This window comes from Antedon mediterranea, chromosome 2 (genome assembly GCF_964355755.1).
Source record: "Antedon mediterranea chromosome 2, ecAntMedi1.1, whole genome shotgun sequence".
In the NCBI taxonomy this organism is placed as follows: Eukaryota; Metazoa; Echinodermata; class Crinoidea; order Comatulida; family Antedonidae; genus Antedon; species Antedon mediterranea.
Genome location: NC_092671.1, coordinates 2,148,336 through 2,174,265, shown reverse-complemented (window position 1 = coordinate 2,174,265; position 25,930 = coordinate 2,148,336). Strand labels below are relative to the sequence as shown.

Below are 25,930 nucleotides of genomic sequence, written 5' to 3'. Positions count from 1 at the left end.
AATTAATGAAATCAGAGATTGCTGTTGTTGGTTCCAAGAAGGATAATTTGGACGAGAACATTAAAACAGCAGTGTGTGAGGAATGTTTGTGATTTGCTCATTACTGTATTCGTCCTTCTTATATTCATAAATTACATACAAATTTATTAAAGTAGTAACTTCTGAATGAATGAAAGAAATTGAAATGTAGCATCAATGAAAGTAGATTGTGAGAGAAAGAGAAAGAGTGAGTGCGTAGCGACGATACTATTACTAATGGATTAATGATACTATTTAGACTGGGTAAAGGCTTGCATACTGTATATTAAGTACCTACATGTATGCTAGCAATGATACTATTTAGACTGGGTAGAGGCTTGCATAGTTAAACAATATTAGTATCTATGCTAGCAATAATGATACTATTTAGACTGGGTAGAGGCTTGCATAGTTAACAATCAGTATCTATGCTAGCAATAATGATACTATTTAGACTGGGTAGAGGCTTGCATAGTTAACAATCAGTATCTATGCTAGCAATAATGATACTATTTAGACTGGGTAGAGGCTTGCATAGTTACAATCAGTATCTATGCTAGCAATAATGATACTACTGTATTTAGACTGGGTAGAGGCTTGCATAGTTAACAATATCAGTATCTGTATTTAACTATATAGCAATAATGATTTATATTTTCACTGAGTATATTGTAGGCATAAAGGTGCATGTTAACCAACAACAAGTTCAACACAGTACCTATGCTAACTAGCAATAATGGATTTATGTCCCTATTCAGACTACGATGGATGTATAGACATAAGGTGTGCATAGTTAACTATCTATGCTACTGTAGCAACCAATAATACATGTCTGGCAGACATATGGTGTATGCCACCATCATTGAATATTACAGTACAGTACCTGGGAACCTAGGTGATTTTCACATGTCTGGAAGACATATGGTGTATGCCACCATCATTGAATATTACAGTACAGTACCTGGGAACCTAGGTGATTTTTACTAGGTGAATCACCTATTATCTATTGTTAATTTTATAGTAGATTTTTGTGACTGCTATGTTAGCAAAAATCAAGCTTAGAAATGTAATGCAATTACTTTAATTCAAAAGAATGCATAAATATATTTCACACTCTGAATATGACAAAACTCAGGAACACTTTTGTTTAGAAATGTTGATTAGTCATACTGTATATATATTGATCAATCTGAATTAGGTATTGGTTGCGTTGGTATTTTGTAGGTGCCCTGAAGAAAATATCGTGGAAAAGCATAGGGTCGTTTACACCAAATTCATACGATTTGAGTTTGTACGATTTGAATCTGTACCTGATTCGGACTCTGAATTTGGTGCCATTTGTTTGTTGAAATGTTTTTTATTTGACCAATCAACAGTGAGCATGAATGACCTCGCTTGACAATGGACAACCGAATTTGTGCTCGATGTGAACACTGAAAGCACGTTCAACAATATTTTTCCTCAGCACGCCGGGGCCAAATCTTGGCGGCGGGCCAAATCAGGGCACTGGGCCAAATCTGGGCGCGATGTGAAATCATCTTTAGGCTATGTTACACAGTTAACTGGCTAAAATGTTCCCAGATTGATCTGCAAATTTAGCCTGAGTTTATTCTTTATTTGTATCAGATATTAAATTAAATATCCTATATTTGTATGGTATCCACTGTACTAGTATATAATAATAAATAATATAATAATTATTGATTGTAGTGTAGGCTACGTGTGTGAGCTTTGTACTGGCTATCAGCTACTCTAGATCAATATTGTTTTATTCATAGGTTTACTGTATTGTAAACAGAACAACTGTTTAAAAATGTTCAAAGTAATGACAATTGGCAGTATTTTGGTTTATTTTAATGTTAATATCCAAGCGTATCATATATTTTAAAATACCTTACAATTTGGATTGCAAAATGGTTTTAGTTATTCTGAACAATTACATATCAGTGGTGCAATCCTTTAACCATCGTCCTTTCCATTTTTTTTTTGCTAATAAAATATTATATTGAGTACTGTACCAGGCTTTCTGCAAGTATTCAATTGTTAAATTAAAGTAATAGAGAAACAGAATACAAAATATTAAAGAAATAATGTTTAGAAATCTAACATTAAGCATACACAAAGGGTATATCATTGTTCTTGGTGGCAGAAGTAGGCGAGGACATCCAACTTTATAGTCTTTCACCCCGCCTAAAAACCTTATTGTATGTCAGCCTCAAGATATGAAACATCTGGGTACCTCAAAGTACCGTTTTTCCCCCGCCCTAGATTCCGTCGACTTCAACAACTAAATCATGATAATACAATTCTCCTTAAACCATATGGTTTTCAGAAAAAAGCATACAGTACAAAGAATTTGAGATTTTTTAGATGATTAAATTCCGATTTCTGCTAAGGAAAGTTTATTTTATTTACCTTACATGCTAATTGTGATGACAAAATACCTGAATAAAGAGAGCACCTTTATTGAAACACTAGCAATAGGAAATAGTAGAGAATATCTTTCCTTCCGTACATAATCTAGAATGGACAGAAAGTCTGGCTATTATCCAGCATGTTTTTTGTGACCTATGAGTTGTAATTATTAGTGACTCCTATTAGTGACCAGGTATATTTTAAGCGCTGTTGACACTTGCATAGATATTGGTCCCGCACTGCCCCACATTGATTGAGTTACAATACAGGAATCAGGGGTTGCAACTTACGGAAAGTTCATGCAGTATTGGACAATGCATGCAGTATTGGACAATGCATGCAGTATTGGACAATGCATGCAGTATTGGACAATGCATGCAGTATTGGACAATGCATGCAGTATTGGACAATGCATGCAGTATTGGACAATGCATGCAGTATTGGACAATGCATGCAGTATTGGACAATGCATCCAGTATTGGACAATGCATCCAGTATTGGACCATGCATCCAGTATTGGACAATGCATGCAGTATTGGACAATGCATGCAGTATTGGACAATGCATGCAGTATTGGACAATGCATGCAGTATTGGACAATGCATGCAGTATTGGACAATGCATGCAGTATTGGACAATGCATGCAGTATTGGACAATGCATGCAGTATTCGACAATGCATGCAGTATTGGACAACGCATGCAGTATTGGACAATGCATGCAGTATTGGAAAATGCATGCAATATTGGACAATGCATGCAGTGTTGGACAATTCATGCAAAAACGCGTGGGATTTGAATTTCTACAGCCTACATTATCACCTAGTTTTGGATCAATGTATAAAATTGGAACATAATTAATAACATTATGTTGAGATGTTTACAGTACTGTAAAGTGGGTGGTTCAAAAGTCATTCAAACTCCTGCTTTAATATTATTTCAAATCTTTTGACATACAGATTTCAATCTCAGCAACTACTTTACTGTAACTGAAGCTCTGTCTACACTATCAAACTAGTTTGTGTGATGTGCCCAAATATGGTAGTGATATGCCCACAAATAGACACATCACATAAAGTTTAACATTGTAGACAGAGCATTACAACTCAAATTTTTACCACAAAAAATGCACATATAAGAATATGTTTCCTATCAAAATTCAGAGTGATCAGTACAGTATAGGCTAATCAACATTTATAAATAAAAGTGTTCCCTGAATTTTGGTTAATTCACAGTGTGAAATTATATTGATGTACTGTATTCTTTGGAATTAAAATCATTGCATTTTTGAGCTTGATATTTTATCACCCACTCAAATTTCATTTCATGTAATTACATGGAGACTTTACAAAACCAGTGAATAGCTATGGCTGCTAAGTAATTTTGTTTTCCTACTGTAGTATAATTATGTTTCCATTTCTATGAAATAAAAGATACCGTAAACAAAACGATCATAATTCTGTGGCTTTAAATTCTTGATATAGTTTACATCATCATATGTTAGAAGTATTCATGTATTCATGAAAACTTTACATTATATAATTATGAATATTTAAGCAAACTAATTACATTAAAATAACATTAATGTATTCAGAAAACAATGAGCTATTGTTATTAACCTATTTGGTCATCACGATCAATTTTTAAAATCATTTTCACACCATCCAATAGTATACATGTGAACTGTCCAATACAGGGTGGCAAATCTACACTAGACTAAAGCTCTGTCCACACTATCAAACTTTATGTGAAAAAAAATGATATGCCCATATATGGACATGATGATGTCATGATCAGTATCCTATTTGGGCATATCACTATCATGTTTGAGCACATCACACTTTTTTTGTCAAACTAGTTTGATGTTATATTGTAGACATATATATTCGTGCTGTATTGGCTGACAATAACATACAAATGTTTAACTGTGATGGTTTTGAACCAATTTTTGGTTGTTAATTGGTTTGCAAGCATGTTTCAATAACAATAATCACTTACTAAGTTGTCTTTAAATCTATTGTAATGTAATATTTTTAACATTTTTTTTTAAATAAAAAATAAAGTCAAATGCCATACTGTACTGTAGTGTTCCACATGATTGCTTCATAAAACAATATCAGACAATTAAATGAACTTGAAATACAGTACAGCACCTCTGTTTAATTGTTTGTACACAAAAAGAAATATTCATGACAAACTAGCAATTATAAACTAACATTACAAATGGACAAATAGCATACCACCATACATCATCTTGCTATTTAATATTTTACACATTTTATATTTGTTATTGTAAATGCACATTGTTTGTATGAATGGGGTGAATATTTTTAAATTAACGAGAGGAGAAGCCTATCTTTTTAATATTTTCAGTCTTTGTTGAAACGTCAACTTTTTTTGTCATTAACTTTTATTTTAAAGTTAATATACAGTAGTAAATGTCTTTAATTCGTGAATATTTCATTTCGTAAAGCCTGACTACTATTTACCTTGGCTCCACCTCATAAATAGTCTAAAACAGTCAATCTATTCGCAGTTTATTCAGATAAAGCAGAAAGGAGACGGATTAATTACAATAAAAAAAGTAATAACATTTTAGATGCTTTAGAAGTTTTAAATATAAAAATGCTTTAATTGTTATCCTGAAAATATGAGGAAACATCCTTTAAGGTTAGAGCACCTTTGTTGTGGTTACGGCTCAGTGAACAAAGGAAAAAGAATTGAAAACCAAGTAATCAAATACTATCAATATTCAATGGAAAGGTTAGAAATTACCTTGAAAATGAAATATACAGACAATCATTCATTCAAAGCTAAAATACACAATCAGTGGCGGATCTAGGATCTAACGAGGGGGACGGCCACGAAAGTGGCAAACGAGGTGCGTAGCACCGAGTGGGGGAGGGTTTGGGAGGGGGAGTCCCCCTCCCGAGGCTCCGAAAATTTTTGAAAAAATAGAAGCTTACACACTGTTTAATAGGCTAGAGAAACTGTTTCCATCACACTTAATAACAAATATTACATAATGTAAATTTAAATAAATCCTTCCTAAATACTGTACGGATCTTTTTCGACGAACTAATAATAAACTTTGATCGAAAAACTTTCAAACAAAATGAACATTTGGTAATGCGGTACTCCGAAAATGCCTCGATAGTGCATGTGTTGTGTACCGTGTTTTGGTGATCTGTTAACCTCAGCCGGGTGAATAACTCAATGTAATTTGGTATACAATGATTGCAGTAATCGCCATGTCTATAACACAAATCAAAAAACAACAAATACGCCACATACTTTTTTTTCGGCCGTCCTGTGTACGTACAAGACATTTTATGTTTATTTTATGCCTATAAAATAATAAAAGAAAACCATGTTTCTCGTTTATTTTTATCGTTTATACTGCATACTATACTATAATATTATACAAAAAACCTTCTTGCGCAAGAAAAAAGTTCCTGATATTACACTCTCAGGGGTGTAAATATACCACGCTAACGCTTGCACACGCGGACCAGAGGGCGGCGGAAATTAACTGCAATGCCAATGGAAAATGGTGTATTTTTGGAGAGTGATGACGTCAGTATTCACACGATGTGTGAGCGAGCTAGACAACGTGACGCTGGTAGTTTTAGGAGTGCGTGTGTTGTGAAAATAACTCAGTTGTGGGTATTTTCCGAAGATTTTAAATCGCGTTTTCTTTTTAAACTCTTGAATTCATAATAGTAATTGAACTATTTCACTGTGTAGGCCTATTTACACAACTATTAATGCTAACCCTAGCTCTAGTAGGGCCTAGCTAGGCCTAGGCTAACTCTTCTTAATTAAAAGATTAATCCACGTCTAGCGACCGTCAATCGCGGGTAGGTTGCATCTTTTTTTTTTTTTTGAGAATTAAGGGGGGTGGCTAGCCACCCTATTCACCCCCGCTAGATCCGCCACTGACAATACAGTATAATATACAGTATTTAACATTTTTGCAACTCCATTTCCCTTTTTAAATTTACCAATGACATTCATATTTATTTAAGCGTTCTTTCAAACAGTGTATTTTCATTCAAATCTTGTAAAAGACATTGAACGAACAGAACTCCAATCAACACCTTTGTAGATAACGTGCCATAATTGATATTGATTTTGTCTACGCATGAACGCATTCTATATAAATTATATCTTCATAACTTTATAAATTAATATAGCATTCATTTGATGTTGTTAATGTACATCATAATGTGGTGTAGTACATTAGCATAGGCGGATTCAAGGGGAAGCCCAGCAGGTCTAAGTCCAGCACCTAATTTCACCATTTAAACATTAACCCCATCCATGTACAGTAATATGGAGGCCCAAATTTGTGCGTATATACAGTAATTTATTTGTTTTCTTTCATATAAACAAAATTCAGCTGGGTACAATAGTGGGTACACACTGACATACAGTACAGTAGTACAGTAATTTACAGCAAGTATATTGTTTGTTCCAAGAAGATATACAGATTGTATTATAATCTGGACCATGGTTAAATTATGGTTACAGGTAGCTCAAAACAAGGACGTCCTACCAAGAAAAACACCCACCTAAATAATCTCTATAAAAACAAAGCTCCCACAAACAATATTTCCACCCACCTGATCAAATAAAAATTAGAAAAAGTATTAGTATATTATTATTAGGTATATACTATAACTATAAAATATTTTAGTTTTTTTATTTCAATTCATCGACATTTTTATTCCATAATCAAAATAAAAACATATACAAATACAATACAAATAATAAGATAATGGAATGGGATACAAAATAAGCACAAGTGCTTTAAGCATGTAACCCTAACAAAAAGATCAAACAATTAGTACAAACAAAAAGAACAAACCAAAATAACATAATGTGATTTACTTAACTTAAATATTTCTATTGTTATAATATTGCTTTAATCTCTGTTTAAACAAACTTAAAGTGGGGGATTGTTTTATATAGTCTGTTAAATTGTTCCAAATATGTGTTCCTTGGTAGGAAATACATTGCTGTCCGACTTTGGTGCGTTTTAGTTGTGGACAGTAGTTTAACCTGTTTCTAGTTGAGTAATTATGGAATGAGGCAGATGTACTAAATAAGTTATTAAATGATTCAGGTAATAGATTATGTTTATATTGATACATAAATATAGCAGTGTGTTTCGTATAAAGGTCAAAAATATTTAATGTTTGGGTTGAAATAAAAAGTGGATGAGAAGGATGCATAAAATGAACATGACAAATATTTCTAAGTGCTTTTTTCTGGAGAATATGTATACGGTTTAAGTTTGTAGCAGAAGTAGCACCCCATACTGTGATAGCATACGTTATTCTAGGTAATATAAGTGCATTGTATACCGTTAACAAGATTTTACTTGATAACATAGACTTCACTTTGTTTAAGACACCAATTATTCTAGAAATACTGTTTGCTACCTCATTTACATGAAAATTAAACGATAAAGTTTCATCCAGAAATAAGCCTAGAAATTTAACTTCAGTAGCTTTTACTATACATTCATTTCCCATCCTCAATTCTAGTGAGGTAGTGTCAGCTGACTTATTTCTAGCCTTAAATATAACATATTTTGATTTGTTTACATTTAGCGTTAATTTGTTAGCAATAAACCAGTCCGAAAGTATAGATAACTCCTGGTTCATTGTATCAAAAGCTTGAGTAACATCATTGTGACTATAAAACACATTTGTGTCATCTGCATACATAATCATGTCTACATGGTTACATGCTAGACTAATATCATTAATGAATATAAGAAATAATAATGGACCCAATATGGATCCCTGAGGAACTCCAGTGTTTACTGTCATTTTACTAGATGCAGTATTAACAATAAATGTGTATTGTAGTCTTTTTTTAAGATAGTTTGAGAACCAGTTTAGCGGAACTCCTCTTATACCATAAAATCTTAACTTATCTAATAATATATCATGATCGATTGTATCAAACGCTTTTGATAAATCAAGGAAAACTCCTAGTGTGAACTCTTTATTCTCAATAGCGTTTGTGATTTTTTCAATCGATTGTATTAAAGCATGACTAGTTGAATGGTGTTGTCTAAATCCATACTGTGTTTTACTCAGTACGTTATATTTTGAGAGGTAACAAATCGTTTGATCATACACAATCCTCTCAAATATTTTGGAAAAAAAGGGTAAAATGGAAATAGGCCGATAATTATTTATATCGGAGATGTCACCATTCTTAAATACCGGGATAACTTTAGCAATTTTTATATCAGCCGGGACACAGCCCGATGATAATGACGTATTAATAATATGCAATAAAGGTTTTAAAATAAACGGGGAAGCAGATTTTATGAGTTGGGCACTTATACCATCATGGCCAGGAGAAGTATTCTTTGTGTTTTTAATATAGTGGTTAAGTTCATGTTCAGTAACAGGCTTAAAAAACATTGAAGAGGTAAAATTTCCCTTTAAGAAAGTTCTGTGGGTGATTTCTTCATTTTGAGGTTCATGCCTAAATTTATTATTTAGTTTTTCTCCAATATTAATAAAAAAAGAGTTGAATGCATCAGCTTTCTCATCATTATCAGAGAAAGTCTCAGTACCCAATTTTATTTTTGTAGGCAAATTGGTAGTCTTTTTCCTACCCATTATATCATTTAGGATTGTCCACGTTTTTTTAATATCTTGTTTATTTCGTTCAAACTGGACCATATAATATTCTTTTTTCCGATTTCTAATAGTAGTGGTTAACTTGTTTCTAAAATTTATGTACGTACTTTTATTAGTAGTGGTGTTATTTTGTTTGTACTTTTTATATAATTTATGTTTTTGAGAGATAGCTCTGGCAATTTCAGCTGTGATCCAAGGAGATTTTAACTTGTTCGCCTTATTTCTAATTCGTTTTAAAGGGAAACAATTATCAATTGTTTTATTTAAAGTGTTTGTAAAATTTTGATAAGCAACATTCGCATTATTTGAGAATAGCACATCATTCCACTGATTACTTTGTAATTCTTGCAAAAAATACTCCGTTTGTTGAGGAGAGTATTGTCGTTTGTATACAAATCGAGGATATTGCTTATTATGTTTTTCCAAAGTATCTACACAGAATATTGGGAAGTGATCAGAAATATCAGTAATAAGTATTCCACTTTTAAGGGACGTAGTAAAAGAATCGATGTTGCAATAAATGTTATCAATTATTGAAGCACAATTATCGGATATTCTAGTAGGACTTTTTATGATTGGCTGAAATGACTGAGAAAATATTGTGTCTAAGTGTGATTGGATAGTGTTGTCGGTAGATTGTTGGAGTAAGTTTATGTTATAGTCTCCCACAAGGTAAGCTTTCTTTTTTTCTAGATTAATCATTTGCATTACACATGTTAATTCATCATCAAACTTTTGCAAGGAACGTGAGGGTGGTCTATAAACTATACCACAAATAACATTATTTCCTGATTCTAACTCAATCTCAATAAAAATAGTCTCTGCTTCAGTCATACAGGATGACAGATCATTTCTAATAATATATGTTAGTTTGTTGGTAACATAGAACGCTACCCCACCACCTCTCTTATCTTTCCTATCATTGTGAATCAAACTGTAGCCTGGTAACTGGTATAGATTAATATTATCTTTTTCGGTTAACCAGGTTTCACTGAAGGCAATGAGGGAGAAGGCATGTACGAGTGAGTCTAAATAGTTTGAGATTAAGTCAAACTTATTAACAACACTACGACAGTTTAGTCCAAATATAGAAAAGTAGAGGTGTCTTACTAATGAGTAGGCCTAGTTTTATTTCATCGGGACTTGCCCCCGATGTTTGTATTTGAACGCAAAAAATGTTTTTTTATCGCATATGTTTACCCGCCGTTATCGCGTACAGTGTTTACCTGCGGAAAAGTAGGCTCAATCGGGCTGTTTGCTAGCGCGCTATGAAGTGTCCTTTCCGGCCAACTACAGAGTTGTCCTACTGATGAGTAGGCATTTTTTATTTCATCGGGGAATTCCCCTTGACGTTCGAAATGAACGCAAAAAATGTTTCTTATCGCGTATGTTTACCGGCGGAAAAAGCAGGCTACGATCGTGCGGTTTGCTAGCGCGCTATGAAGTGTTTTTCCGGCCAACTACAGAGTTGTCCTACTCATGAGTAGGCCTAGGTTTATTTCATCGGGGAATTCCCCTTGACGTTCGTATTGAACACAAAAACATTTTTTTATCGCGTATGTTTACTGGCGGAAAAAGTATGCTACGATGGTTTTACTGTTTGGTAGTGCGCTATAAAGTTTCGTTTCCGGCCAACTAGAGTTGTCCTACTGATGAGTAGGCTAATAGATTAGGCCTATTTTTTTAATTGGGGCTTCCCCCTGACGTTCGTAATGAACGCAAAAAATGTTTCTTCGCGTATGTTTACCGGCGGAAAAAGTTGGCTACGATCGTTTTGTTGTTTGCTAGCGCGCTATAAGTGTTATTTCCGGCCAAACCAGAGGTGTCATTGAACATAAATGTTATGTGCGAGAGTACCATTTCCGGCCATCTAGGGTGTAAATTACCAAAAATCGCTTCGCCACAGCCCCAACCATGGTGGGGCTGTGACTCAAGTACTTAGTGTCGGAATGCCCCCCCCCCCACTCGGGGGGGGGGGGGCCGAAGCGTGACGCTTGATATGAATCCTGGGGAGAACACTGCTTAGGCTGTGTTTATACAAGTTGAATCCGTGTTGCACGGGCCGAGGTCAACCCCACAAAAACCTTGCAATTATACATGAAATCGTAATACCGTCTTATACCGTAGTTCATAATCCTAAGTTGTATATACTTGCATGCATTATGAATTAATATGACTTTATATTAAGGATTTTAATAAAGGATGATTTCGTTTAAAATTTAGTTTATTCAATTATTGATTTTTTAAATCTGCTTTGGAAATTAGAAAAAAAATGTTTTAGAAATAGGATAAAACTATGCTACATTTTGCCAAATTATGCTAACATTTGATTAGCGTTAATGTTAAGTGCTAAATCGGTTAAAATATGCAAAAAAGCACAATTATCTACTAGATTTGGTCAACATTTTCACAGCACATACTTTTATTTAACGAGAGGTCAAAACAATACCCGGGGATCCACCAAATTTTAGGATTCAGCCAAGTAGCCTTTTTTGGAATTAAAATCTCATTACCCGGAATCTCTTCGATGTTATACAACACACTTTTTGTAGGCGTGTTGAATATGCGTGTAATAGCGTGTTGTATAAACGCGCCCTTAGCCTAAGCTCATCTTAAGCCCATGTATAAAAAAAATTAGGGTGGTTTTACATACAGAGCGGCTTTGCATATAACACAATGAGGGCACTTTGTGTATGCTCTGCGTTAAATAAAGAGCAGCTATGCATGTAGCCTCCGCAAGAATAATTATGAGGATGTGGTTCCTCTACTATGGGGAGAATACTGTTACTGTGATACTTGACCTCAATCCTGTTATTTCTTATTGATTACCAGAACTACATGTTAAAAAAATACTGATTATCATCAAAGTAGTAACAGATATGAACGTTAAAAATGTGAATAAATATATTGAAAAGAATATTGTTAAATAATGCTATATTTAACTATTCAAGAGTTTGTAGAGTAACATAAATCTTGTTTTTTTTTTAAAGGATGAGTTTATTCTATTGCATTTGTATGTTAAAAAGCTGGAAAGATGGATTACTGTAGCTAAATGGATTCCTTTAGAAAAAAGCATGTCGACTGATAAGGCCAAATAAAAAACAGTACTTTTACATCCAAGATTTGAAATTTTTGAGTGACTTTACTATTGTGACACCAACATGAGAATGATAGTCTGGTAGCTCTTTACAAACATCACAGAATGCTTGATAACTGTGATTTTGTAATTTTAATAAAACAATTTCAATACTATACTTTTAACAATATGTACACTGTACAGTATACTGTAGAAGAAGTCATGCGGCTCTAAATGAGAGAGAGATGTTAAAGCTTCATATTTGTTAATTTGGCCAAAAATCAGAAAAATATCTTTAAAAATAAATATTAGTAACTGTAGATTCAATATTATTAGTAGTTGTTAGTTTTAACAAACTATGAAAATGAATACATAAATTGACCTACAGAGGATTATCAATCAATCAATAAATCATCAGTTAATCAATCGATATCAGTTATTTAATAAACAGTTAAGCAATATTAATAATCAGTTAATAAAAAATAATCAGTGAATCAATCAATAATCAGTTAATTGATCAATAATAATTTTTTCTATTAGAACTATCAATTATATTAAAATTGATTAAAATGTAATCACAATATGACGTGCAGAATGAAGATGAAGGATTAGTATGGTTAATAGTAGAATGAATTCTACGTCGTATCAAAATGGCCACGTACCAATAGTGCAGAGGTGGTGCTCGTATAAGGAGGAGTGTGCTCCGACGGCTGGGATAAAAACAAAAAACAACATTTCAAATACCAGTGAAAAGAGACAGAATATCAACATGCATTTTTATAAAATAATGATCTTTAAAAACAATGCTTTAAAGTGCTAATAAAGTACAAACATTTGACATAAACATTCAAAACGTCCAAATGCGACTAAATATGATGTGCCCATATTTGGACACAATGATATCATATCACTACCATATTTGGGCACACCACACTTTTTGTCAAACTAGTTTGATGTGCAGACAGAGCTTTACTCTAGTACTGCTTGTCCAAAATCTGTATCTTAATACAGTACTGTCTTTTCTTGCTAACACTAACAAACAGCGCTTTTTAATAAATTTATGTCTTTTTTATAACAAGTTCATTGGCAGCATGCTTAGTCTAGTCTACTGTATGCATACAACAGTTTCAAAGTTGAAAAGGTGTGAAAAATGTAAAAATATTTGGCACATGTGATGGTTTTGAATAAAATAAATTGACTCACCCTCTGTCCGTTCTCTCCTTGATTTGGTAATGCATTTTGGGATGTGTTTGTTGTCCGACTGTTTGATCCAAAACAACAAAAGAAGGAACTTATCAAACCTCTACTCCTTGGTTTTTTGGCAGGCTGTACAGCTGCAATCCAAATAATCAAATATCATCATCAATTTATTATAATTTTTTTTTTCAGTTTTACTAAATGTATTCTTGTTTTAGTCATCATCTTTAAAGAAGGCAACAAGATAGTAAAGATACCCGTCACAAGACCAAAGAAAAATATGATGATTTGAAAAATGTACAAACTCTGTACTGTATAGTAGTACACGTGCCTACTTCAGACAAGACATTTTCCAACAATAAATTTCTGTAATATGTTTTTTTAGCAGTTGTAGCCATGTTGAAATGTGTATGCCATTTTAGTTTATTATATAATGTATGTTCAAAGTAGACACAGTGAGCCAGATTGTATTTTAAGCAGCAACACTTGCTAAATAGAGCAACAAGATTATCTACGTTGACATCTTATACATTATATATTGAATAAGATTATGAGAAATACTCAAAAGGCAAAGGTCAACTCTAATAGCTAACAGTTATGTATAGCAGCAATAAAAAGGGTACGTAAACAAAGTGTCCAATCATATTTCAACAAATTCTGCATCTGTTATAAATCCAGTTCTACTACTAAATAAGTTGAACAAACAAATTCACATAAAGTTAGAAATTGTGATATATTGGTTGTGTTGACATATTTGAAAAATGTACAGATATAGGCTTTTACAACAATGTTTTTGATAATGACAGTTTAACTCTTGTTCCTTTCTCAGTCAGCAATGTCGAGCGATGTTTGTCAGAATCATATAAATCAGAGTGGTCAAATAATATAATGCAAAAAACCTCATTAAATTTATACTCAAAATTGAAACCTTTCCCTAATTTAGAAAAGTATTTACTTGATAAAACACATTTTTATGAGACAAGTCTGAAATTTAAATTAAGATCTAACACTCTACCTTTAGATTGTAAAACTTTTATATATTTGTATTTAGATTTGTAAATATTATACACCTGTGTGTGATAACAACTATAGGTCATCAGTACCTGATGTTGAAACACAATGGTTTGTAATGTAAACTCTTTACTATATTTTATGTTTATTTTTATATACCTCTTTATCAACTCAAACCTATGATACTGTAGGACAATTTAATACAGTACCTGTATTACCATGTTGGTAATGATTTTTCTTTTATATTTTTGCAAATAGTTTAAGAACCTGTATCCGTCATATAATGTATTGTTTTGATGTATTATGTTAAATTGGATGCACCACTTCTGTGTGTGCCACCGATGCAAAGGTGTCATTTCCTAATAAATTATTATTATTATATTATTGGACAAAAACTTTCTTACAAAGTAAATAAAATTTAACCAATATCAATGATTTAAATTACTATAAATTTACATTTATTTTAAATTGTTGTCAAACAATTAAGAATTATTTGTTTGTATTTTAGTTTCTATAATCAATTAACACATTGACTGCCAAGGCATTTTCCGTAATTTCTGTCCCAGTGCCAAGTCCCGTTTACATATTAAATTACAGTTTGAAAGTGTAACATCTGGTCACAGACTATCATGATGTCATTCAAAATACGATGGCGGGAAAAACCGTTGAGACGTATAAATACGTCACTGGCAATGGTCCAACAATTTTATTGACTTTGCCAGGAACGTAAATATACGTCGGGGATTTTCCGCGCTAAAATCGGTCAAACCTATCATCGAGAGATAAAAACAGTAAACCACACTGAATCATTTCATCCTTTATTATTTTTATTTACTATTAGTGCAATTTATGACATGTTTGAGATGATTATATTGAGTGTGAGGGCGCCATCGTATCAACCATATTCAATGCATGAGGGAATAAACACAAACAAACATATGACATTTATTTTTAGATTATCGTTTACGTACATCATTCATAAACTGCCATGCGATAATTCCTGTTCCAATCACCACTGCCAGCGATTCTACATACAATACAAAAGTGCTACGATTTTGACGTAGTATTAAGTCTTGGCAAGTAGCGACACGCAATTTTTGACGTATAAATACGCCGTGGCAGTGAACGTGTTAAATGGTAATAAAATAAAGGAAAAAAAGCACAGCTGATTATAAAATAGTACGTTCTCAATTTCCAACGTGCTTATCCCATATACGCCTAGCTAGCTACATCCATATAAGCCTAGAGGCTAGCATACTACCTATATAAGCCTATTCTATAGCCTGGGCAGGCCGCCGTGGTTATTATTATATAGGGCCTAGGCCTAGCCTAGTATTAGTATTATATTCTGTTCAAAATCGTCACTATATTTAGCCTACTCACTAACTAAGGCCTAGATAGGCCTATCTAGGCAGTCCTAATATGAGGCCCAGCCAGCATTTATTTATGCCTAGCCTATATTACAATCTAGAAAGCTATACGATTAACATGACGTAGGCCTAGGCCTATATATACAAAATGTGGCCAAACGGATGTTTACAAACCCTGCACATAATGTACATACGGTCGGTCAGTCAACTAACTTCCCTGGAAAAAGGGGTGCGATCAAAAAAAAAGGAACAATCTCATCATCCCTTTGCAGAAAACACAGTATATCTTACCCCTTTCTGACGTTGGAAGAGTATTTAAAGGTTCCTCGTCACGACTGACTTGAGTAATAATGGACGTACCGTCCATTTAGATTGACTATGTATTCGTTTTCAGTGCAGATTTGTACTAAAATTCCAAGCAAAACATTCAAATTCTCACATGCGAAGCGAGCCAAGATGGTGGAAAGAGGTCAACATATAAAATAAGTGTCAACTTACTCAGTAGTTTCTAGAGAAATCGGTAGGATGTAAATAAACAAACAAATACTGCAAGTTCAATTGTATTATTTTAGTTACAGTAATGTATTGAAAAGCAATTATGAAATGGCAAATATAAAAAAGATTAATTTTTGAGTAGAATAGTGTGAAAATTATGGTTTATGTTTTGTTTATATATTTATTTTCTTTGAGCGCCAAAATGGCGCACATGCAAGACCTAGAAACTGCTGGTAATATTTCCTGAACTGAAATCAAGCGCAATGATTGGCTGTCATTCACGGTCAAAGTTAACATTTATTTACTTTGTGCTGCTAAATACTACAACTGTACTAAAGTACCCGGTTGTTGTAGGAGATCCTGGTGTTTCAAAATATAAATCGGACAAAATAGTTAAAATTATGATACAACTTTTATTTTCTTAATAATTTATACTTAACCATTTAATAAAGACATTAGGCATGTTGTAAAATAATTGTGAACAATTGTCAATTTTGTTATGTTGTCCCGAGACTTTTTTACATGACATGCCTATAGTATTTTTTAATTTAAAATTTACTTATATCATTGCAAACAAAATGTCAGGATTTATTTTGGATATGACGTAAGTTTAGCCCCTATGTGGTCAAAAAGTGGTCCATTTGTTTAGGCGCGGATAAGTGTTTATAAAGGGCAGTACATAATATTTACTTCGAATAATGTGTGTATTGTAATTTTTGGAAAACGAAAAGTAACACAACGCCCTCTCTAGTGCATGCACTTTTGAAGTTGGAGAATTTGGCGGTATATTCAGAGTGTCAATAATGTAAATAGTATAAGTATACGGTAACTGCTCAAGTGGACCCAATTTAGCACCAGGGTAGCACAGTGAAATAGAAATAAGTCACTACTTTCAATATCTTTTCGTATGTTAATACACTGTGCTCAAGTGGACCTAATTTGAAGTCGCTTAAGTTTCAATATTATATGTTTAAAAGGCATCTGAAATCATATTTTTTCAACAAATTTACGTTGCGCCTTAGCTTAGAACTTATCCTTTTGGAAAGAATTCGGCGCATTATGAATATGAATTGAATTGAATTGAATATCTTTTCGTATGTTAATACACTGTGTGCTCAAGTGGACACAATTTGGCACCAGTGGAGCACAGTGATATAAACTATAAATAAGTCACTGAATGTTAATATCTATCTTTTCGTTTTTAAAACATCGAGAAAAATACTTCTGGAAATACTTCAAAAATATTTCAAACTTGCTATATATGTTAAATATCGGTTACTCCATCCGTAATGCAAAAGAAAAATTAGTTTCAAGCCATATCAGTGATTTTAATAACTTGCGTTTGTCTAAGATAAATACTTATTTAGTGTCCCTGGAAAATGCACATATTCATTGAAATATGAAATTAAATATTAAGTCTCCAGTACTAGCCCACCATGCTTTAGGCAGAGCTAATATTGAAAATAGAGCCCAAAATTGCACTTATACTTATTACTATACATAGTCACCTATGATAATTATGATAATGTTAAAATTTCAACTATCCAGATGCTACTTCAAAATTTTAGGTGGGGTTTTCTACTCTAAAAACTCGACTTCATATATGCCTAAGGCCTAGCCCAAAATTGGTCTAGAAATCGGCATCTTTGCAAATGTTCTATATTTTATCTTATTTCACTCTCCATTAACCCATACAAAAACCATCGGAGACAAACTATCTGTTTAAAACATGTTTATTCTGGGATTCTGGCCAAACACACCAACTACCATAAACGTTTATTCATAACATATTATTACAATACAATATCTTTTTCGTGTAGCAACATTGATTAACAAAATCAAAATGTAACAGTGTGGCATGTTGACCGCGAATGACTAAAAAAAGCATCTTTCCCACTACACCTGCACGTGACCATTGCATAACAACGCACGGCATACCAAACCGTTTGGTACACCTGCGATGAAAATAATAAATTCAATTTCTTTTAAAATTGAGGGTGGCAAACATAAAATTTACGAGATCGAATACAGGTTGAAAATTTTTTTTTTTTTTTAAAGATGTTAAATGTGCTCTCTCTGCCTCAGCACTAAGGCCCTGCCACAACCTTTTGGGGTCGTTTCCAGCACATCACCAGATGCATTGATGTTGTCGCCTCATGATGTGTGGTGGAAAGGGGGACGTATGATCTGTGAACCCCAAACACAGTGGAACACGACGCTCAGGCGACTGAGTGGTTTTAACAAGGTTAATAGGATATTTATGACGTAATGATGAATTACGTAATACACGTATAAATAGACTATTATCAGCTGTTTAGTCATGTACTACTTTGTGGCCGAACGGGTAATGCTCAGGTTTGGATGCTGTCAGCTCTAGTAGATTGGGTTCGAACCTCTACGGATATTTTTTTTTTTTGGGAATTGAAAATAAATATTTATTTTTTTCATTTTGAAAGAGAGATATTGTAAAGGTTGTAAATGTCAGGCCTAAACAAGTGGACCTTTTTTTTAAATCAAAAACAAAGTTGCATGGCATTATTTTCCATTAAATAGACAGCCATAAAACCTCGAAAAGAAGCCCATGCTCATTTTTAGTACTCTTGGGTGGGCTTCTTTTCCACATGAAGTTCTTTTCGAGATTACTTTTGCAAACTAAAAGAGAAGAGCTGCTAGGTTCCCGCCCGGAAAATGTTTATTTACATGATTTGAATGAACAATTTTTTAATGTAAAGATTAACAACATCAAATTTATCAGTGTGGCGTGTTTACCGCGAATGACTAACATACCATCTTCCCCATAATACACCTCATTTGTATAACAACGCACGGCATACCAAACTGTTTAAAATAGAGCTGCAATGTCCCCGGAAATGACATCTATTATTTTTTTAACATATATAAGAATCTTCAGCAAAGACAATTTTGAAAAATAGAGCTGCATAGGTTCCTTCCCGCCCGGAAAAATGGCACTTTACATGATTTGAAATTATAACAATAGACAATTTAGACAATAGAGCTTGTCTCCGGAAAGTGCACCTATTCATTGAATATGAAATTGAATATTAAGTCTCTAGTTTTTTAAACCAGAAACAACAGCAGAAACAAATCCGCCACTTACAGCTTGGTTTAACAGATACAAAGACAATTACAACAACTCAGAAACACTTAAATTACGACGAAACAGATAAAGATTCGAATTAAAAATGTCGATCTATTTTATATCACTGCTCCACTGGTGCCAAATTTGGTCCACTTGAGCACAGTGTATTAATATATGAAAATATATTTAATTTAGTGATTTATTTCTATTCTACATCACTGTGCTCCACCGGTGCCAAATGTGATCCACTTGAGCAGTTACGGTAGTACTATTTCTATTTCGGAAGTAAATAAAGGCATAAATGGCGCTCCGTAGAGAAGTAGAGAATGCTCCATCGTTAGAATGACGCTCTGAATATACTTGAGGGTGACAATCTTTTTATATTTAACCCGTTTTGGCATTTTTAAAATACACAAAATAGCGGGAAATTTAATATTTATATAATATTTTATAATGGGTTGGCGTTTGTTAATACTTTTCATTGACGATTTCATTTCATGTCTCTTCTGGATCTCCAATAGTTTTGAATTTAAGCTGCTGTTATTGAACTTTTTGGGATCTCTGTGTCTAAGTCTTTCACTATGCCCAAATATGGTAGTAATATGACGTCTTCGTGTCCATATATGAGCACATCACATTGTTTGTCACATAAAGTTTGATAGTGTAGACAGTGCTTTAGATTATAAATAATATAATATATGGGAGATCATTTTTTTTCCAAAATAAAAGATGAGTGAATGAATTATAAAATATAGGAGATAAATTCAGATAAAATAAATGAAACAAACAATTAGATTGTCAATATATATCTATTGTAATTAAATCTATTTACAAAACATGGCAACAGAATAAAACTATACATAAACAATCATAATATAATTTCACTCTTAACTAAATCTACTACAAAAACATATGCAATCTATCATTAAATATGCCATAATAATTTACCCGAATATCTTACATGCTTTTGCCGATAAGCAATAGTAAAACATTTAATAATTGTTGTTGGTTATAGCAAAGCTATTAAGAATTTATACAGTTAAAAATGCTAAAAACTGTAAACTTTCCCAAAACCTGAATTTTCTTTGGCAAAACCCATAGATTTTGGCCAGTCCATGTCAGTATTTTGGCCAGTCCATGTCAGTATTTTGGCCAGTCCATGTCAGTATTTTGGCCAGTCCATGTCAGTATTTTGGCCAGTCCATGTCAGTATTTTGGCCAGTCCATGTCAGTATTTTGGCCAGTCCATGTCAGTATTTTGGCCAGTCCATGTCAGTATTTTGGCCAGTCCATGTCAGTATTTTGGGTGAGTTAACTGCATAATATTTGGGTATATTTTGTTTCTGTTTAATTTCTTTTTAAAACGTACTTAGGATAATGTTATTTTATTTATTGCCAAGGCCTAACAATACACCAAATTCCACTTTCTAACTGACAACATTAAAGTGCAAGACTTGGGTAGCAATATATTATGTTTTTGAGATCCATTTCCTCTCATCCCAAATCCAATATCTGTATTTATGTCCCTGCCCCCATTTCTGTTATCCATGAATAACAACTACCATACTTAAGCCTATCTTTCCTAAGCAGTCCGAGGTTTAATATGTAATTTTAGAGAGTACAACACAGCTGACATCATGGTACTGCGTAACATGCCTTTGTTGCTATGCAATTGAAGTGGTGATTGTGATGCTTGGCTACCAATCCAAGCCTTTAAGTGTTTTTTTTCTATTGATAAATTACACTCCCAAAGACTTGAAATAAGACTTTGTTTATGTACAGCATCTTGTGTATAGGCTTGTCTGTGAATGGAATTGCCACCTTTAAGAAGGATAGTGAATGAATTCACTTATGGTTATCCTTGGCAATTCTAAATAGAAAGAATTTAGATTGGTTTCGGTACTGCACCTGTTTAAAAAATAAATTCTAATATTTAAAAAAATTCCTTTGTGCTTATAAATCTGGACTAAAGATTAAATATACATCAGAGAACTAGCATTATGAGTTTTATGTATTTGTTATTATTTCATAGATTATGCACCAGCTGAAATCAATAGATATCTGGGAAGTCATCGACTATAATCTGGGTTGCAATCAGAGTTACATTGAAACAAAGGCATGTCACGTGGTACCATGATGTCAGACCATAATACTCTATACATTATAGTTGACCGTTTCCGTTATCCAAGAAAGTCAACTACTTCTTCAAGTTCTCGTTGTCTGGCTTGTTCATGCGCCCACCTTTCCTCTGCAGTTTTAGGTGTTATCTTCCATTTATCGTGATAAATTCTCTTGCCACAAGCCGGACATTTTTTTCCACCTAAAAATGAGATTTAAAATGTAAATGTAACAGTTGAACCGTGAATTAGATTATTGTGATTTGATTGGAGAATTGTAGGTCACATGATATTCAATAAACTACTCCAATGAAAATAGAATATCTCATGAAATTATTTGTACCATTGCACTCATAAACATTCATTAGTTGTATACTATGCATTACCTGTAAAGGGTGGTGTTTTCATATACTCTGATATACAACCATTGTGAAATAAATGTCCACAGTAAACCCACTCTACATGCCTGCCATGATGAGGATCATTCACTACGTGCTATTAAACAAATAAAAACATCACATAATTTGTTTTATTTCACATTAGCAAATGCATTCGACAAATACAGTAAACTCTCCCAATACTAGAGTGTCTGAAACCGAAAACTCTCCCAAAACCCGACTTTTATTGATGCCCAAAAGGTCCCAAATTTGTTTTTACCATTAAAAACACATTCTGAATACCAGACTTTCCAGACATATTGGGCCAGCCTAAAGGTGTATTGGAAGAGTTGACTGTACAAGTTGTTACTGCTGTCACTTATTCTTCCATAATGATATACCATATTCTATGTATGTGTGATTCACTTAGTGACCCATTATCACTGATAGTACAATCACATTATAGAAAGAAATAATGCATTTCATTTTCCGCCAATACGATTTTTTTTACATAGCTTATGCTGCACCGTAACATACATTACAGCACCCTCTATTGTTTGGTAATGAATTATATATTATTAGTATACCACCCTCTATTGTTTGGTAATGAATTATACATTAATATTATTTACTATTACTAATAGTAATAACAGTTATATAGAAGAGGCATATATAAACTTACAGTTGGATCAGTTGGGAAAACATATTCTTTGCAAACGGCGCACTTCTCCGTCGGGTATCGCTTGATGCAACCACGTATTAATAATTCAGCGCATAATTTCAGAGATGGTTTGACTTCAAATGGGGGATCTCTATAAAATACAACAATGCCAAGATTATATCACCATCAGTAAGCAAATTATCATATATGTAAAGCATGAAAACCATTCAGGATACATTTAGGTTTGAGCTTCCAGAATTCCAGTGTAATGTGTCCAAATATGATAATGATATGGCCAAATATGGAAGTGATATGACATCATGTTCATATATGGGCACATCACATTTTTAGATAGTGTAAACAGAGCTCAATAAGCACGCTGCCTCGACCAAACACTACCAATTGCACATATGCGAAAATATGGTACTTAATATGACATCATGTCCATATATGGGCATATTACATTTTTTCAATGACATTACCATTGTTCCACACAACTATGATCTTACAGTGGTGTTATACAACAAATATGATACCATCTTTGTCGTTACAACTTCCTTGCACTGCATGTTCTACATTCACTTACTTTGGCCTTTTCTTTAAAGGAGGTGTCACACATTGTCTAGCCAATTCAGTCGCCCTAGCTACACACATTTTCTCAAACAGGTCAGGAAAATTTGTCTCTTTTTGTTCTATACTGCAAAACAAAACAAATTGCACTGATTATTTTTAGAATGAATTATAACATTATCTTTAGTTTAAAGTTTACCAAATAAGGCAGTGATATACCCAAATATGGTAGTGCTATGCTCATATATGGTAGTGATATGACATCATCATGTCCATATATGGGCACATCACATTTTGTTGTCACATAACGTTTGATAGTGTAGACATGGCTTAAAAATAATTATACGTACCTAACTTGTTCTTCAGGGTATGTGTTGGGTATCGTAAATTTTAATTTCATAAAATAATTCTTTTCAAAAACATTTGCAATTAAGATTCCAGATTTTTGTTTCACCTTCAGTTCATCTTCAGATGTTATTAATTCTTTCTTTATAAAACTAAGTTCATCGCTACAAACAACAAAAGCATTATCTTCTAAAAATTGCCTTATAAAAACTAAGACTGGTAGGACCTGAAAAAAAAAAACTTTATTAAACAGTGTCATCATCACTCAACTGAAAAACTATCTCAACATCAAGAAGTTTATACTACTACAGTATTCATGTTTGTACAGCTGGAATAAAGTCTATTTATATTTGGTTCAAGAGTAATGTATTTTAAATCAAACTTTAAAATCATAAACAAATTTTTGCTTCAGTTATCACACACAATAACCTGGTAAATATTTTATTTTTTGTTGTGAGGTAATTTCCCGATTGATCATAATCAAAACGGTACTGGGTTTGGTCTACTAGCGTTCCTGCTCCCAACCAGTACATCCATTCATAGAAGCCTTAATGAAGTAAGCCTACCTGGTGGTGGCCATAGAACGGTCCCGAGATAACGACTATATTTCGGCTTTAGTCGATAGAAGATTGAAAAAATTGTTAGAGATAGAGTATAGGATGTTGGATTATGTGTAGATGTGTGATTTGTTCTTTTATTCAAATGTTAAAGCTGTTTAAATATTATTTTCATTTCCAAAGGTTGGAGTTCATAGAACTCGGATTTAGATTGGTGGGGATCATTGAGTTTCGATAACAAGTTATAGCACTGTCTGTTTGGATGCCATTTGTGTATACATTGACACTGTAGGAACTTATACATATATTAAAATGTATTCAATATTATCTGCATCATCTTGCAGAACCTCAATTGAGTATTTGTGATACTGGAGTTTTCACTGTCTGATTTGTGTTTTATGCTATGCCTCATCCAAGTAGAAAAGCATACAGAATGCAGTAAATAATAAAAATCAAATATCCATTAACACAATATTACCTGTTTTTTACCTAGATATTTCTTAGCTTCAGCATCAGCTATATTGCATATTCCTGCTAACAACTTCTCCGATATTGTTTTACTTTTCAGTTCAATAATAACTGGAGACTTGGGATAGTCATCACCGAATTGAAGACATACAACTAACGTTTTAAACTTGGTTTTGCTAAAAATAAAAAATCAGATAACTAATTAATTATTGAACAAGATAGGGCACTTATGGGTCTTGTAGATGCGTGATATCATGTAGGTGATAAATTTGCGACCCTTCAAAGATCAAAGCATTCTGTTGTTATTATACCTTATTTTGACTCTAACTGACGCCTGATGACATGTGATCAGTTCCGAGTTTTCAATTTCACTTGTACATTTTGTTCTTAGTTCATCCAGCTCTTCTTTCACAAAAGCCATTATAACAAATCTGTAAATCAGAAAATGAAAAAGTGATTTTTTTGGCAAGACAAAATCAAATAAATTAAAAATAAAACTAATGGTTATTTAAATTACTAAATGTGTCACTACACTGTCATATTATGAAGTTAGATATTAATTAAAAACAAAGGCCCTATATAGGCCTAGGCCTACGTATATAGTATAGGCCTAGCTAGGCCTAGTATAGGCCTAGGCCTAGATAGGATCGGAGGCTAGGCTAGTCCTACTTGTTCATCTTACTCAGTAGGCATATTAATTATTATCCTAGGCCTAGTTACCAATACCTTTTCGGCAGTGAATAGTTAGGGAGAGCAAGCTAGTTACTGTAGCCTATAGTACTACTGCTAGGCCTAGCTAGGCCTAGCTAGGCCTAACTAACCTAGCCCTAGCTAGGCTAGGCCTAGCTAGCTAGTAGGCTAGCCGGGTCTGCCAGTCAAGAGGCCAAGATAGGCATCCATAAATAGGCCTCCATCAGATAGAAGATTAGCTACATGCTAAACTAGTATATCAATAATTGTTTACATACATATGCATATTATTATAAGATCTTACTATATTATTATTTGTGTGGAGATCTAACCTAAAGGCTAGGCTAGCCTACTAGACGAGTGAGGGGAATCCCAGCCAGGACAAAACAACTTTTCTCGACCTCAACGATGATCGGTGATGTCAGTGTGTCAGGTATGAAACGCCAATATAGCCTAAACAAGCCAGCGAGATTATAAATGAAATCAAAATTTCCAACATGGGCACACTAAACCAAAATATTCACGTACGCTGTAATTTATTAGCGTGCGCAGTCTGTAAAAATCATTTTTATTGTTCAAAAATATAAAAATGTACAACGAATCCTAGATCACGTCAGTGACAAAATTAACACATTATAGGCCTACGCGGTCGTAAAAATGAAACTATCAGAATCATCATTGCGAACATAAATAATAATAAAGAAACAACAATCAAACCAACTTTTTCTTTCCTCACCCCCTACCTACCCTCTAATCAAGTTTCAATACATTTTGGATCTTCCACGACAATAAGCAAA

General features: G+C 33.4%; 2 protein-coding genes across 4 annotated transcripts in view; both read right to left on the bottom strand.

The window, feature by feature from the left end:
- Positions 1-16,204, bottom strand: part of LOC140040028 (carboxy-terminal domain RNA polymerase II polypeptide A small phosphatase 1-like) — a 37,903-nt gene extending 21,699 nt beyond the window's left edge. The window contains exons 1-3 of one of the 2 annotated variants that reach the window (XM_072085651.1): positions 16,045-16,204; positions 13,379-13,509; positions 12,838-12,885 (exon numbers count right to left, since the gene is read on the bottom strand). In XM_072085651.1, the coding sequence (XP_071941752.1) occupies positions 12,838-12,885; positions 13,379-13,509; positions 16,045-16,120 (255 nt within the window). In that variant the 5' untranslated portion in view covers positions 16,121-16,204. The remainder of the gene's footprint in view (positions 1-12,837; positions 12,886-13,378; positions 13,510-16,044) is intronic. The other variant, XM_072085652.1, reaches the window with a different exon arrangement.
- Positions 16,205-20,439: 4,235 nt separating this feature from the next.
- On the bottom strand, positions 20,440-25,698 carry LOC140039489 (uncharacterized). 2 transcript variants are annotated; one of them, XM_072085093.1, is made up of 8 exons: positions 25,438-25,698; positions 24,755-24,874; positions 24,454-24,619; positions 23,424-23,644; positions 23,090-23,200; positions 22,525-22,654; positions 21,852-21,960; positions 20,440-21,668 (listed from the first exon to the last, which is right to left on the bottom strand). In XM_072085093.1, exons 2-8 carry the CDS (start codon positions 24,862-24,864, stop codon positions 21,529-21,531), a joined length of 987 nt encoding a protein of 328 aa, XP_071941194.1. In that variant the 5' UTR covers positions 24,865-24,874; positions 25,438-25,698; the 3' UTR covers positions 20,440-21,528. The 2 variants fall into 2 exon arrangements, with proteins under 2 accessions (XP_071941194.1, XP_071941195.1); XM_072085094.1 differs by lacking the exon at positions 25,438-25,698 and adding an exon at positions 25,170-25,183.
- Positions 25,699-25,930: the final 232 nt, after the last annotated feature.

Coding starts and splice junctions, on each gene's coding strand:
- LOC140039489 (XM_072085093.1), bottom strand. CDS start 24,864: ATGGCTTTTGTGAAAGAAGAGCTGGATGAACTAAGAACAAAATGTACA. Junction 23,201..23,423: donor TACCCTGAAGAACAAGTTAG/GTACGTATAATT, acceptor TTTGTTTTGCAG/TATAGAACAAAAAGAGACAA. Junction 21,961..22,524: donor TTTTCCCAACTGATCCAACT/GTAAGTTTATAT, acceptor TTTGTTTAATAG/CACGTAGTGAATGATCCTCA.